The sequence below is a fragment of the Chenopodium quinoa genome, unplaced genomic scaffold, assembly GCF_001683475.1.
Source record: "Chenopodium quinoa cultivar QQ74 unplaced genomic scaffold, ASM168347v1, whole genome shotgun sequence".
NCBI lineage: Eukaryota > Viridiplantae > Streptophyta > Magnoliopsida > Caryophyllales > Amaranthaceae > Chenopodium > Chenopodium quinoa.
In genome coordinates, this window is record NW_018742879.1 from 1,493,301 (window position 1) to 1,509,089 (window position 15,789).

The window sequence follows — 15,789 nt, forward strand, 5'->3', positions numbered from 1 at the left end:
CTTAATCCATCCTTCTATCATTAATGATTGGGGTATTTATAAAGGTGGGAAAGTGTGCATTCTAGGGTTTGGCGCCCTAAAATGTGGAGCATTGATTGACGGCTCATTCAAGTGAGGACACTTGTCATTGGGGGCGTCATTTTGGCGCTTTTCTCAAGAATTGGGGCTCCTGATGTAAGCAGGTCTTCTCTCTTCATCTAGGTGCTCCTATATTGCCATGTGTCATCTTCCTATTGGGATGTGTCGCTTTTTTATGGGACCACGTGTCACCATAGGATTGGGCCACATAATGGGGGTATTTTTACCCTAAACAATATCCATTTTTGAATTTTCTTAAAATTCACATAAACTTAGTTGATGTCAATAAGACCTAACTTTAATTTCAACATTATTCTACATAAAAAATAAATAAATAAATTTTTTAAAAAAAAACCTAACTTTCAACTCCATTTTACTTCACTGTTCTACATAAAGATCTTCTTTGTTCTTAAGGTGTCTTTGGCACCAAATTTAGAATTTGCAAAATTAAGGTGGACTAAAGTAGTACTCTATATAAACAATTTGAGAAGCATGGTAACCCAATCAACTTTAAATTAGACCCTTTTATCGTGAAAATTTTACATTAGTGTCTGAAATATGACTACCATAATGTTTTAATGATTATGTAGTTCATAATTGACATATTTTTTCAAAGTAATTAATTATATTACTTTATTAATGGTATTAAATAGTATTATCAACATTTTTTTTTATTTAGCAAATTTTTAGTTTCATTTATGTAATATTTGTTCTTATTTTATAGTTTCCCAAAAAAATATTTATTTTATGTTGGATTAAAATTTTCAAAATTTATATTTACATTGTAAATATTATAAGGTTAATTGTGGCCATTTTATAACGTGAAAAAATAAACCGATCATATTATATATCATTAAAATAATATGGTAGTCATTTTTCAAACGACCGTTGTAAAATCATCCTTTTTATCGTGTCATGTTGTGTTTTTTCAACAAAAATATGACCTAAACTTGACCCTTTGATACATTACTATATATTATATGGACTACATAGTACATAGCATATGTTTAACATGCCCCGTTCTCGTGCCTCTCTGTTTCAATCTCGTCATACCTCACACCAGCTCGATCCAATACTATCTTTAAATTTCAATATCAATTACCATATAAATTTAGAGCAATTAATAGTGAGCTCACCTTTTCTAATACTCTTAGGAAAACCTTGAAATTAAGTAATGGAAATTAATTAGCAAAGACCCAAAGCCGGTATACTCATATTGGAACGTTTTACCAAATTGAGCTTTAAACGGAAACTATTGACAAAAATGGTAGCGTGGCAAAACTATTTACCAAACTAAGCTTCCAGGGTAAATCGCTGTCTCGGACAGCGTTTTACCTTCTGTATTTTTTTAAATTCAGTAGGGCATAAAACGCTGTCTCGGACAGCGTTTTATCCTTGGGTTTTTTTTTAAAAAAAAATTCAACTACAACTATTTTATATGTTCAACATAAAGCGCTGTCTCAGACAGCGCTTTATGCTTGAACATAAAACGCTGTCTCAGACAGCGCGTTATGCTTGAACATAAAGCGCTGTCTCAGACAGCGCTTTTCTGCTGGAAACAGCAACCAGCATCCAGGCAGAAAACAAGCTTCAGCAAACAGCTTGCATGCTGCAGTCCTCCAACAGCTTCAGCAAACAGCTTGCATGCTGCAATCCCAACAGAGTTAACGCATTAGCAATTAACCAAAATGTTAACGATCAAATGTTCCAAATGTTATTAAATCAAAATGTTCCAAATGTTATTAAATCAAAATTTTCTATTACAAAATAATTCCTCCATCTACGATTACAACGAATTTCAGTTAATAGTCATGGGTCCTCTGAGGGTCTCGATGGACACGTTGCCCGGTTATGGCCCTGAACGTGACAACGACTACATTTGCTCGCGGGCCGGTTAGTCTCATCCATTTCATTACGTATGCGCTTTGACCTTGGTCGCCCTATTCCACGCAACATGCTCCCGTCGGGAATGATTCTGGGACCGTTATAGGGCGTCCAGGTTGTCTCGCAAGGGATTGGCCAGAATTGCGGCGCGTATGTGCTCGTGTATGCCTCCGATTGCAGCACCGGGTCAACCCACGGCCGCTCTGATAGTGAGTACGTTGCACATACGGCTAGAACGTGAGAACATGGGAGGTGAAATATCGTAGGTTTGTTGCAGGTACACGTTCTTAACTGAAAGTTAACAGTATGTTTATGGCCTCCTTTACTACCAAGTCGGTCTCCCCTTTCTGTTGTAACTTGGTAAATATGCAATCGACGGTTATACGCATCCACTCTGTGATATCTGGCTTTTGCGGTGTTCTTCTCTAGAATGGCAGTGACCTTGGGGGGGTATGCAAGTCCCTGTTCAAATCTTGCCTCAGAAGACTCCCTTCTCAAAGTGAAATATTTGTTAACTCTATGAAAAGTTAACTCGACTAGGGACATGATCGGTAGAAACCGTGCTCCCTTCAACACGTTGTTGAATGTCTCAGAGAAGTTAGTAGTGCAAATCCCGTATCTACGTCCAGCGTCGTGAAAGAGGGACCACATGGTGAACGGAATTTGAACAATGTACTCAATTGCCTTGTTACACGCCTCACTAATGAAACACAGATCGCCGTGTAGTTTTCTTTCCTGCCTTTGGTACGCCGTAGCCTTGAACATATCTCTCATGTCGTTTCGTCGCACGTGAGTCTTCAAGTTAGAAGCTATGTGGCGAACACAAAATCTGTGATAGGCTCGCGGCTCGGTAAATCCAACGTTCGGATCAGTCATTGCTGCAATGATCCCAGGTAGGGGTGAAAGTTCGGTTTTCGGTTTGGTTTATAGGCCAAACCGAAACCGAACCACCCTAATTCGGTTTTTGGTTTTTGGAAACCAAACCGCACCACTTTACTTTTGAAACCAAACCAAACCAAACCATATAAATTTCGGTTTCAAAAGAAAAAACCGAACCAAACCGAATTTTTTTGGGCCTTGTTTATTTGGGCTTTAATCTGCAATTTTTGTGGGCTTAAATCATATAAATATTATATTCATCAACATATGTAGTAGCATAAATGCTTAATGAGATTTAAACAACATTAACAAGTTCTAAAACTTCAAAGTTATAATTCAAAGTTTTAAAAGTTCAACACTTCATCCAAAAAAAAAAAAAATTGTTCAACATTACAACTTTAACAATTGTTTAACAGCAGTAGCAACAAGCAGCATAGACCAAGTTCTAAAAGGCAGTAAAAAAAGTAGCAACAAGCAGCATAGACCAAGTAGCAACAAGCAGCAGGGCAGCAGCAGCATCATAACAGCAGGTCAGCAGCAAAAGCAGTGATAGAGCAAGGCAGTAGCAAGTCTGGCAAGTGGCAACAACAAGTCAGCAATGAGCAAAGAGCCACATCAGTCTATTATTTCAAGCACTTCATCAATATCAGCATCACCAACTGCCATATTCTTCAAGTCTATCATAATTCATAACAAAAATAACCAAGTTAAAAATATATACACATAATGAAAATAAGTAACTTATGATTAGATGTTCTTATATATTACCCTCTTCAAGAAGCTCAACTTCCTCTAAACATTCTTCAATACTTGGAAATGGTGAAGCACGTAACCAATTTTGAGCACAAACAAGACCTTCTACAACTCGAGGAGTTAATGAGCTCCTAAACTGATCTAGAACCCTGCCCCCAGTGCTGAATGCACTCTCAGAAGCTACTGTCGAAACAGGGACAGCAAGAACATCACGGGCAATTCTCCCCACAGTAGGAAACCTTGAACAATTGAACTTCCACCAGCTCAAAATGTCAAATTCATCAATATCCTCCGCTGTATCCTCCTCCAAATATTTGTCTAACTCTATTTTTGCATCTCCATCTCTCTCACACTTGTGTTTCTTATACTTACTCTTTAAGACTTCAATCTTTTTATGTTTGGGACTCAATGGAGTTTTGCCATCCTTACTTGAAGACACTTCCTCCCTATTCACATCATTACTAGAAGAAACACGATACTCCTCATACAAAGCATTCAAAGCTACCTTCACATTATCAACTAACTTTGATGCAACAATAGGGTCATAAATTTCAGTTATCATCCACTCAACATAATCAAGCTTATAACGAGGATCAAGGACAACGGCAATAAAAATCAGGAGGTTTATTTTTTCTGGATCACCCCAATACTTTTCATATTTTTCTTTCATTCTACAAGCCATAAGACACATATCCACATCATCACTTGAAACCAAATCTTTCATAAGTACAGCAACACTCACCAATTCATGAAAAAACAAATTCAAACTGACATATAAAGAGCCAGAGACATGCAAGGTCAGATCATAAAAGGCTTGTAGAAATTCAGAAAGTCTTCTTACATTATTCCAATCATCAGAATCTGGGCTACCCTTACCATCCCTCTCATTCAAATCAACTACATAGTGAGGGTCTTCCCCAGAATACCTCTCAAAAGCATCTTGAAGCTCAATAGCAGCATTCAACATCAAATAGGTGGAGTTCCACCTAGTAGGCACATCAAGGCACAATCCCTTTTTTGTGTTGATTTTTTCATCTAAGACACATTTTTTAAACCTTTGCAACCTAGCAGGAGATTGTTTGATAAACCTAACAGCATGCCTAACACGTTGAACCGACTCATTAACAGTTTTCAACCCATCAGAAACAACCAAATTGACAATGTGTGCAACACAACGCATGTGAAGGAAACGACCCTTAAGAACCCCAGTTTTCCACCCATTTATTTTCCTTCTCATATACCCAATTGCAGTATCATTTGAGCTAGCATTATCAACTGTTATGCACATGACATTTTCAAGCCCCCAATCAAGCAAACACTTTTCAATTTCTTTGCCAATATCATCACCCTTATGACTAGAAATAGGACAAAAATTCAGAATTCTTTTGTGTAATTTCCAATTATTATCAATAAAGTGGACAGTCAAGCACATGTAATTGATTTGTTGTATAGAGGTCCATGTATCAGTGGTTAAAGAAACTCTTGAATTACACCTTTTTAACACATTTTTCAGCTTTCGTTTTTCAGTTAAATATGTTTCAAAACAATCTTTGGCTACTGTAATTCGAGAAGGAACATTAAATCTAGGCTCTATTACACCACAAAAATGTCTAAAACCTATACCTTCAACAAACTTAAATGGAAGTTCATCAACAATCACCATAAATGACAAAGCTTTTCTAATACTACCAGCATCAAATTTGTGGTATGTCAACCCACTAGTACCACCACTTGGTTCTTTAGCACTTTTAAATGAAAGCAAACTTTGTTTTGAATCTTTAGGGGTGTTAAAGGGATACTTACGACATCGCGAAATATGAGCCCATAACACACTAGTGCCGTTTTTCTTTGCCCCACACTTGTAGCTCATCCCACAATACTTGCAAATTGCCTGCATTCCAGAAGGTAAGTCTTCTTTATCAAAGTGCTCCCAAACTTCAGAGCGTTCTTTCATCCTCTTCCTTTTTGCTCCCTGTTCTTTTTTCTGATTTTGAGAGACTTGGTCAGTCTCATGTTCGGATTGAGGCTGGTCAGGAACACCACCCACGTTGGTTGTCATTCAATAATTCGTGGTTGAATAACAATCTGTAAGAATACATGCAAACTCATAAATTAAGAATATTGGATCTTTTAAAGGGAATAATAATTATACCCCTAATAAACAAAATCAGTAGTAACTGGCTAACTAAACCAAAGACAATAACAATTTAGCAATAATAATTAGCCCCCTAAGATTCCACCCCACCACCCAAAAACAATCAAATTAAGCACTAACTGACTAACTGTACCCAAAACAAGTAAAATCAAAATTAACAATAATAACAAAGATCAACAATCTAATAAACACTTATCAAGACAATGATAATGCTATTAATCATGCGAACCCTTGAATTAATAACTAACTAATAATCTGAAACAATCTTCAACAGAGTCCAATCGAATAGAGCTTCAAAATACCAGAAAATTCAGAATGTTTTACTAGACCAAAACCCTAATCAGAATGTTTTACTAGACCAAAACCCAAAATACCCTTGAATAGACCAAAACCCCGAAGCATCAAAATACCAGGAAATTCAGAATGTTTTACTAATTTGTACAGAATAGAAAATTCAGAAACAACATCGCAATATGAACATCAAGCATAGATTAAAACCCTAATCAGAATGTTTAACAAATTTGTACATGTAATTTGCAGATTTTCGTAATTAACATTTAACACTAATCATAATTAAAACCCTAAAAAAATATGAACATCAAGCATAATCAAAACTTAAAAGCATACCTTTGGACGGTGGACGGTGTCACAGTGAACGCCTGAACGAGTGCGCTGTGCCGGTGAACGATGGAGAATTGGAGAGTGAGAATTCTGAGAAACACAAAAGAGATGATTGAGAAACTGAGAAGGTGAGGGTGAGAGACTGAGAAATTCGCAATGAGGGTAGGGTAAGAGGCGAACTGAGGAAGTCAGGAGAGAGAATCAGAGAATGAGGGTTAGGGTTTTTTTTTTTTTCCTTATATACTGGGCCTAAATTTCGGTTTTCGGTTTTTTTCGGTTTTCCATTTCCTCAAACCGAAACCAAACCGAAAACCGAAATATTTTTTTTTAAAAAACCGAACCGAACCACTTCAAAAAAAAAAACCGAACCATATTTCTTATTCGGTTCGGTTTTCGGTTCGGTTCGGTTTTAACCCGAATTTGTTTCACCCCTAATCCCAGGATGTCGGTCAGATATAACACAAAGGCCATCTCGTTGAGTGACATGAACCCGAATGCAACCCAGGAACCAAGACCAGCTGGAGGTGTTTTCCCCCTCAACCAACGCAAATGCTAGAGGAAATACTTGGAAGTTTGCATCAACACTTGTAGCAACCAACAGTGTTCCTTTGTACTTCCCGTACAAGTGCGTCCCATCGATACAGATAACTGACATACAATGTTTAAAACCGTCGATACAAGGGCCAAACGCCCAAAACACTCTTTCAAACACTTCCATGTTGCTGTAGTAAACACCGTCAACCAACGCTTTGTACTTCCACACAACACACGTTCCCGGGTTTGACTGTTGGAGGGCTTGCATGAAGTGCGGAAGTCTGCCGTAAGAACTCTCCCAATCACCGTAAATATCAGCTATTGCTTTCCCCTTTGCATACCATGCCCTCCGGTACGGGACATCGAAATGAAATTGCTTGGAGATGAGTTCTTGTATGAATTCAACTTTCAAAGACGGATCTTTCCGAACAAAGGACTTCACAAAATCTGATATTAACGACGAATCCAAATGCGGGTGATCAGTGGACAATACTTCCGTGACACAGTTCTCCCGGTGCGGGCCTTTGTATGTGACTAGGGCGAAGCCACGCGAGTGCTTACTAGATTTGGTACCCCGTAGCATCCAACCACATTTTTTCTTGCACCGCAAATGAAGCACACTCTCATTCGATGTAATTGTGGTGTAGAACTGATTCCTCTGTATGGAATACATCTTCACCATTTCTTGGAGCACTTTCTTACTTTCGAACCACATCCCCTTCTCAAATTCCCCCCCCCCCCCCGAACAAACGACGTATGACTACCCGATTCGGCCCAATCCTGATCAACTTCGTAGTTCTCGTTCACCTGACTGAACCAAGGAATGGGAGTTCTAACCAGGGGCTCGCCCACTTCCATCCGAGCAGGTTCTACATCCATGTTCTGAAGTCCATCTTCCTCCTCTCCGCTATCGGCCTCATCATTTGTGTACACATCATACACAGAAAGTTCGTTATTCACAATATCTTCAAGATGATTCGGCGCATGCTGAGACGGTGAAGCCTGACCATCATCTTGCGTAGGCGAATAACTATGCAATTGTTCTGGCCGAGTACTTTGTTGGGTACATATAGGCACCGTTTCCACATATATTTCAGTGGGAACACCCTTCATTGCAACAACGTTCCTTAGAGCTGTCACATGCTTATTCGTAGAAACCGGTAACACTTGAACCCCATTGCCGGTCTCAAACCTCATTTTAATGTGTACGTCAACGGTCATCGGGTCTGAACCAATACTACTATGAACCTCATTCATCAAATCATTCATAGTCATGTTCAGTTCTAGTGTTAGTGGTTCCATATTTCCCCCACTATACTCGACCCGGGGTCCATCAAACAGAATTTCTCCTCCCCACCGGCATAACAAAACTACATTTTGTGACGCCATATTCTACATAACCAAAACACATTTTAGGATTATCGAAATCTAGAGCGAGGTAAATTATCAACACTGAAATAAGACTCTTCTCACCTATAACAACTTCACTTTCAACAACTTCACCAATTTCAACAATTTCATGAACAATTTGAATTATTTCAACAATTTCAACCTAAACTATTTCAATAATTTCAACAATTTCATCTCTTCTCACCAATTTCAACCATTAACAACTTCAACATTTTCACCATCATCAACTTCACCAATGTCATGAACAATTTCAATAACAATGTACCACATCACCATCAATAATTATCAACAATGTACCACATTTTCATTAATAATTAGCAACAATTACATGCAATTGACATGAATTAACAACAAGTAAGAGCAATTACATACAATTCACAATAATTAACCACAATAACTATGCAATTACACTAAATTCAGTTTAGGGCTAACCACGAAATTGAGTGAGTGAGTGTGAGAGGGAGGAGGGCAGCAGCAAGGTGGCGGCAGCAGCGGTGGCGCAAGGGTGGGCGGCGGCGGCAATGCGGGTGTTTGAGTACGGTCGTGGTTTAGTGTGAGAGGGAGGAGGGAAAGCGTTGAGGTTGAGGTTGAGTTCTTGCGCATTCTGCTGAAGTGAACATGCTGATATATGGCCATGAAACGCTGTCCCGGACAGCGTTTCATTTAAAAAAAAAAACAGGGAATAAAACGCTGTTTCGGACAGCGTTTTACCCATTGAATTTTTTTTTAAAAAAAACCCAAGGATAAAACGCTGTCCGAGACAGCGTTTTATGCCCTACTGAATTTAAAAAAATACAGAAGGTAAAACGCTGTCTGGGACAGCGTTTACCAGTTGAATTTTTTTTTAAAAAAAAAACCAGGGGTAAAACGCTGTCCGAGACAGCGATTTACCCTGGAAGCTTAGTTTGGTAAATAGTTTTGCCACGCAACCATTTTTGTCAATAGTTTCCGTTTAAAGCTCAATTTGGTAGGCCGTAGACCACTCCATAACAATGCACAAAACCAGGTAGGCCGTAGACCACTCCATAACAAATAAAAATCCATCTTTTGCCCGCTCATCTCGCTATTTCCTTCCTTCTTTCTATTCTTCTTCACTCCACTCTTTCTTCCTCCACCTTCCGCAATTGCCGCACTCAAATCATTCAAGTAAAAAAAAAAAAAAAAAAACCCATTTAAAAAAAAAAAAAAAAAAAAAAAAAATAGGATACAGAAAATCCAAATCCAAATCCCAAAATTCAATAATAATTTTACTACTAGTCCAAATTTAATCAACCACGCCACATCACCCAAATCACTATCATTGCTTTCACCATATATTCTAACATTATAATCATAATTGTGTGTATATATAAATAATTCTCTCAAACACACTCACATTCCCTAAATTTCAACATTCATTTTACTAAATTCTCATAAAATCTGATTTTTTTAATTTTCAGCGATCTGGGTCTCTTCAATGATCCCAAGAAAACTTGGGTCATCATAAATTTTCAATTTTGAATTTTTTTAAAAAAAATTTTAATTAGAAAAATTAATTTATTTTTTTTAAATTGGAAAATTTTGATGGGTTGTGTGAGTTCAAAAGGAGGAGTGTCAGTGACACCGGCGGCAGATTACTCCGGCGTGTTCAGAGACAATGTAGTGGTTGTCGGGGGTTCTGGTCGGAGCAGGGTGGGACCCACTGAGTCAGAAGGTAAGAAGAGGTTTAACCCAAGTGAGTCAGGGCGAGTCAGCTCAACTTGTGGGAGTGAATCAGTGAGTTTTAGGTTAGGGAATTTGCAGAAATATGTTGAAGGTGAACAGGTTGCTGCTGGTTGGCCTGCTTGGTTGAGTGCTGTTGCTGGTGAGGCTATTCATGGTTGGTTGCCTCTCAGAGTTGATGCTTTTGAGAAATTAGAAAAGGTGCTAAATTGTTATGTTTTTGCATTTGATTTTAGTTTTGTGGGATAATTTGTGTGGTTTTTTCCGTCGTTAAGGGTAATGATGTAGACGGGATTTGATTTATGTTTATGTCATTGTTTGTTTAAGAATTGTGATTTTTGGAGGAAAATTGAGATGTGCAATGAGAATTAGATTCTGTGTGTTTTTGGAAAATTGAGCTGGGTTTTTATCAAAAGAAGAAATTACAGCTAATATTGATGGTTTTGGGTTTAAATTTTGTAATTTTATTTAATTTTCTTTTTATAGTATTGTGATATCTCATGAAAATTTGTTCTTTAGTCTTAATTTGATTACATGTGACAATTACTGACTTGGATTTGAGCTTCTATTTTGTTTGAGAATGTAATCTGTCAATTTCATGTGATTTCTGTCTTTTATTGGGTGGTTGGGGTTAAAAATTGGAAGCTTGTCTTGGTACTAAGTTTTCTCTGGGGCCAAATTCTGGTATTGTTTGTTATAGGAGGAGAAATTTTTTTTCAAGCTGATGTTTCTTGTTTTGTACTTTTCTTCGAGTTCAAGTAGTCGGAATGTTGGCCGGATTCTGGCATAAGGCGGTGTTAACTTGAGTAGAATTGTATAAAAAGGCGGTGTTTATGCTGATAGTATTGAGGTTTTAGTTCTATGATGGTTTTTGGATTAGTATACCTAATGTCGAAGTAATTGAGTGTTTGTGCTTGATTTTTAATCTGGATTTCATCATGTATCAACTGTTGTTGCTGTTATTCATGCTTTTGTTCTGTAGACTTATTGGTGTTTTGTTTTTCTTACTTGTTTCTTAGATTGGCCAAGGTACATACAGTAGTGTTTTTCGAGCACGTGATATTGAAACTGGGAAGATAGTTGCTATGAAGAAGGTTCGGTTTGACAATTTTGAGCCGGAGAGTGTTAGGTTTATGGCGCGAGAAATATTGATTCTTCGGAGGCTTGATCATCCTAATATTATAAAGTTGGAAGGAATTGTCACCTCCAAGTTATCATGTAGCATATACCTGGTGTTCGAGTACATGGAACATGATCTTGCTGGACTAGTGTCTTGTCCTGATATCAAGTTTACGGAGGCACAGGTTTGTTCAGTTTGGATATTCGTTACTGCATTTTCATGTATTGCTGATAAAGATCATTTGGGAAACACTATTTAACTTCACTTTATTTTAGTGGGATGTGGTTGGTAGTTGTTGTCTATAACAGTGTAGGAGTATAATGCTGCATCTCTTTTGTTCATGTAACCGCTTTGTTCGTATTCAAAGTCTGCATATCCAACATTCCGACTATTATTTTTCTGAAATTTCCTTGATATATGCAGGTCAAGTGCTATATGAAGCAGCTGTTATCAGGAATTGAGCACTGCCATTCGCGAGGTATAATGCATCGGGATATCAAAGGGTCAAATCTTCTGGTAAATAATGAAGGGATTTTGAAGGTGGCTGATTTTGGTTTGGCGAACTTCTGCAGTACCAAACGGCAACCACTCACTAGCCGTGTTGTAACCTTGTGGTATCGACCTCCTGAGCTTCTACTGGGGGCAACAGATTATGGACCGTCTGTTGATCTCTGGAGTGTTGGTTGTGTATTTGCTGAAGTTCTTCTAGGAAAACCTCTCCTTCAAGGGAGAACTGAGGTGATTACATCATAATTATATCATTTTACACAAATTAAATTTTAGAGAACAGAATTATGTTATTGCTGATTTTCATGCCAAACCTTGAGAAAACTTGTGTCATTTGATGAACAGGTTGAACAATTGCATAAAATCTTCAAGCTATGCGGATCCCCACCCGATGAGTACTGGAAGAAGTCTAAACTTCCTCATGCCACTCTTTTTAAGCCACAACAGCGTTACGAGAGCTCTCTAATGGCAACTTGTAAAGATATGCCCGAACCAGCTGTGAGCCTTATTGAAACTTTACTCTCTGTGGAACCGTACAACCGTGGAAGTGCTTCTTCTGCTCTATGCTCTGAGGTATTAGTTATATACTTGGTTTAATTCCAAATTCATTTCTCTGAATATCCTGCATTTCTTGCTGTATAGCATATTTTAATGTATATGACAGTGCCACTACAATTTCTGCATTATTCTATTGAAATCTTGAATTCTATCACCCAGATCCTTTCTAATCTTGGTTATTTTTTGGTCTCATCGTCAGTATTTCAGCAGTAAACCTTATGCGTGCGATCCATCAACATTGCCAAAATACCCACCTAATAAAGAAATTGATGCAAAAGGTCGTGATGACGCTAGAAGGTGATATTTCTGATCTTTTTCCTTCTTTCACTCTTTGATTAGGATCTAAGGAGCAACACTGTATCCTTAGGTACCATTTGGAAATCTGCCACTCTTGCGACACTTGCTATTTTAGATCTGTTGCCAATATCCTAAGACTTAATTCGATCCAACTTTTACAAATAAGCTTCAATAAACTCAGTTTTAAGCTTTTTTTCTAATTTTTTTTTTATATATATAAAAATAATAATTACGAGTACATTTTGTTATCAACTGTCAATTTTAATCATAAAAAATCAGTTTATTTAATTAAAATAAACAAGTGAACATATCCTAACACTGTTTTTTTAAGATTACTGTTCCGGCGAAGAAACACTAGATATTTTGCAGCTTTTGATATATCGGGGGTAAAATATGGTAGTGTACATATCCAGTGAAATGGTGGGACTTTATTCCATGATACATGGCAAAGCCCCAGCATTTCTACCTCTAAAGTCTAAAACTCTAAAGCCCCTTGGATTTTTTGGAGCTCTGCTTTATGCATGACTGTTTTGTTTGATATTCATTTTGCAGGAAGAGAGTGAGTGGAAGAGGCCGAGGGAGTGAAACAGGAAGAAAAACAACAAAGAAACCGAATGGCATACGTAAACTTGCCCCAGCTGAGGTCTCTCTAACTTATTGTCTGCCCATTGCCATTGTAGAAACAATAAGGAATTACTATGTTCCTAACCTCTGTAATTTTCCTTGTGCAGGGCTTGCCTTTGCCATCTCAAGTTCCAGATCAACAGCGAGTTAAAATCAACGGAAGTTTAGCACTCTTTCAACCAGAAGAAGACATAAAAGGGAGGGAACCACCAAAGCCATCAATTGATAGGCGGGAAGAGCCTTCCCATTTGAAGAATGCTTCTCAAGGAGATGTGCCATATTCAGGCCCGCTGCAAGTTTCAGCGTCAAGTGGTTTTGCATGGGCTAAAAGCCGAAGAGATGATACATTTGTCAGATCACACAGACAGTCTAGTTCAAAACTTAGCTTCAATGGTTTAGAGACATATTTAGCGTCAAATGATAGAAATAATTCTGAATTAAAGAAGCATGATAACAACGGGGATATTTCTCTAGGAGCTCGTGCCTTTTCTAGAGGGCATGATTATTATGAGGCACTGAAGCATACAGTAAGGAGACAGTGGAGCAACTTTGATCGTCCTGACTCTTTTGATACCTCAGATGAGTACCATTCGCAGGAATTATCTTTAGCACTTTATCAGAAGGAGATTGGAGCAAAGAGAAACCATATGGTTAGTTCATAATATCAGAGCTGATCATGTATTAACTTTGACATAATTAAAGGAGTATCCAATTAAATCTTGTCACATTTGCATATCACTTAGCTACAACTATGTCATACATACCTCATACCTATTTGTAAACCTTAGACTTTTTGACAGCAACAGTGATTATCAAAACTAAGCAATGTTGATGCCTAAATTGAAAGGAAGCAGGATTGTTTTCATCAAGAGTGGTTTTCTTTGGGTTTATACATCGTATTCTTAGCTTTTATGTTAATGTATTACTTTCAACATTTCTAAACATCAGCAACTTACTGATGTCCTGTCTTTGGGTTTCAGGATCAAGAAGACAAAGTTGAATTTTCCGGACCATTGTTATCTCAATCATACCGAGTTGATGAACTTTTAGAGAGACATGAACGTCAGATTCGTCAAGCAGTTAGAAGATCGTGGTTTCAAAGAGGTAACGATTTGTTGCAAATGATGTGACTCAGCTCCCCCCCCCCCCACCCCCCCCCCCCCCCCCCCCCCCCCCCCCCCAAAAAAAAATCCCCCTCCCTCTCCTGATTGGACCAAATAACCATAATTTGTTAGTTAGTCTTTGACATTCACTTTTCAATATCGAGTCTTGCTTCATTGATTTTTTTCAAGTCCTAAACAACAACTCGTTTTCTAATGCTACTATTATTTTCACTTCTTTTTTTCAACTTCCCTTTTTCTTCGTCTTTTTTGCCTTTTCAAGGATGTTGAGCTTGTAGGTCCATGCATATATGATTATCTAGTAAACATGATGAGTAATGCTTGCTGAAATCCAGAAACTCCCCGGGAATTAATACTATCATTTCAGCATTTGATTGACCAAATAGGATATACAGCTACTACACTAATGTTCAACTCCACTATCTAAAGTTAGTGTACAACTGCAAATTTATAAAATGTCAAATGGGATAATGATTCTTGTTATCAGGTTGTTGGTATGGATGTAAATTCTAAATGCTAAGATTTCCTCATTGTCCCACCATAAAAAGATCCCGTTTCATACAGTGATGCCTGATGCATTGCCAATCGATTATCCATTATGAGTTTGCAATAGAAACTTATTATTTGCTTGAGTCATTTGAGTGAGATTTGTTCATGTTGTTTGATTCTGCACCCTGCAGGGAAAAAACAAGGAAAATGAGTGGAAGAATCGTCAAGAACAAAATTTGGCTCGGTTCTGACAAGTTGACACATACCAGCCAGAAATTCAAGTTAGTGTAAATCCAATCTTTGCATTTACCACATGACTACATGAGTGATCAACCAGAGAATGTTGCTCTGAAAATTCAATCTCCGCATTTCCTGTGCTTACCAAAGAGGTAGTAGAAGCCGTAGCAAGAGAGACTGACCCAAAATGCTCATAGAAAATTTGTTCGAGTTTTCGGTGCAACCAAGCTGAAGCCTGAAGTTGGTGGTTAGTTCACTTCCCTACAGGATTATTGTCACCCCATAGTGTACATATTAATAGGGATTATATCTTAAGAAATTATTAATATCTTGTAAATGATAATGACTCATAAATTTGTAGCCTTCTGCTTCCTTTTGTCTATATATTCCATAAGGAAAATAATAATTCTTTTAACAACTTTATTTTTTCTTCCATTTTCTTTGATATGGTAAAAAAGAAAAAAAATGCCTTAAAATAGCTGTAATAGGGTCAAACTTGTCTTACTTTGCCCCTACAAAAGAAAAAGCAGAAAGTTAAAAATAAAAGAAAAGGTAAAGATTATAATTAAAGAGAGAAAAAAAGGAAAGTTTGATGATTGCCGTTGAGTAACGATGTTATATACGTAGTAGAAGTGGTTGGTTGGTTTCATATACAAAATGTTGGTATTAGATATCATTTTGGGCCGTTTGATATGAACTGTTGTCTTGTGTAACAGCCATCATTATGCTTTGGTAGGTTAAGATTGTTGAGTGGTGGTCCTTGCCTAGCTACTCATTTTATAAAATTTTCCAAGTTATGTTCTCCTTCCTTGTCGTGTGCC

The 15,789-nt window shown here is 37.6% G+C and overlaps 2 protein-coding genes across 2 annotated transcripts; one reads left to right on the plus strand and one right to left on the minus strand.

Moving 5' to 3' along the window:
- Positions 1–6,779: 6,779 nt before the first annotated feature.
- On the minus strand, positions 6,780–8,293 carry LOC110726274. The gene is made up of 2 exons (XM_021905728.1): positions 7,712–8,293; positions 6,780–7,562 (listed from the first exon to the last, which is right to left on the minus strand). The coding sequence occupies exons 1-2, from the start codon at positions 8,291–8,293 to the stop codon at positions 6,780–6,782; spliced, it is 1,365 nt and encodes a 454-aa protein (XP_021761420.1).
- Positions 8,294–9,193: 900 nt separating this feature from the next.
- On the plus strand, positions 9,194–15,386 carry LOC110726402 (probable serine/threonine-protein kinase At1g54610). The gene is made up of 9 exons (XM_021905879.1): positions 9,194–10,216; positions 11,035–11,319; positions 11,559–11,873; positions 11,988–12,215; positions 12,400–12,497; positions 13,050–13,140; positions 13,229–13,771; positions 14,102–14,225; positions 14,923–15,386. The coding sequence occupies exons 1-9, from the start codon at positions 9,878–9,880 to the stop codon at positions 14,940–14,942; spliced, it is 2,043 nt and encodes a 680-aa protein (XP_021761571.1). The 5' UTR covers positions 9,194–9,877; the 3' UTR covers positions 14,943–15,386.
- The last annotated feature ends 403 nt before the right edge of the window (positions 15,387–15,789 follow it).

Excerpts from the sequence above, each read along its gene's own strand:
- LOC110726274 (XM_021905728.1), bottom strand. The coding sequence starts at position 8,293 with ATGGCGTCACAAAATGTAGTTTTGTTATGCCGGTGGGGAGGAGAAATT. Across the intron at positions 7,563-7,711 it reads CCATTCCTTGGTTCAGTCAG|AGGAATCAGTTCTACACCAC; the intron begins GTGAACGAGAAC and ends TATTCCATACAG.
- LOC110726402 (XM_021905879.1), top strand. The coding sequence starts at position 9,878 with ATGGGTTGTGTGAGTTCAAAAGGAGGAGTGTCAGTGACACCGGCGGCA. Across the intron at positions 12,498-13,049 it reads GGTCGTGATGACGCTAGAAG|GAAGAGAGTGAGTGGAAGAG; the intron begins GTGATATTTCTG and ends TTCATTTTGCAG. Across the intron at positions 14,226-14,922 it reads AAGATCGTGGTTTCAAAGAG|GGAAAAAACAAGGAAAATGA; the intron begins GTAACGATTTGT and ends TGCACCCTGCAG.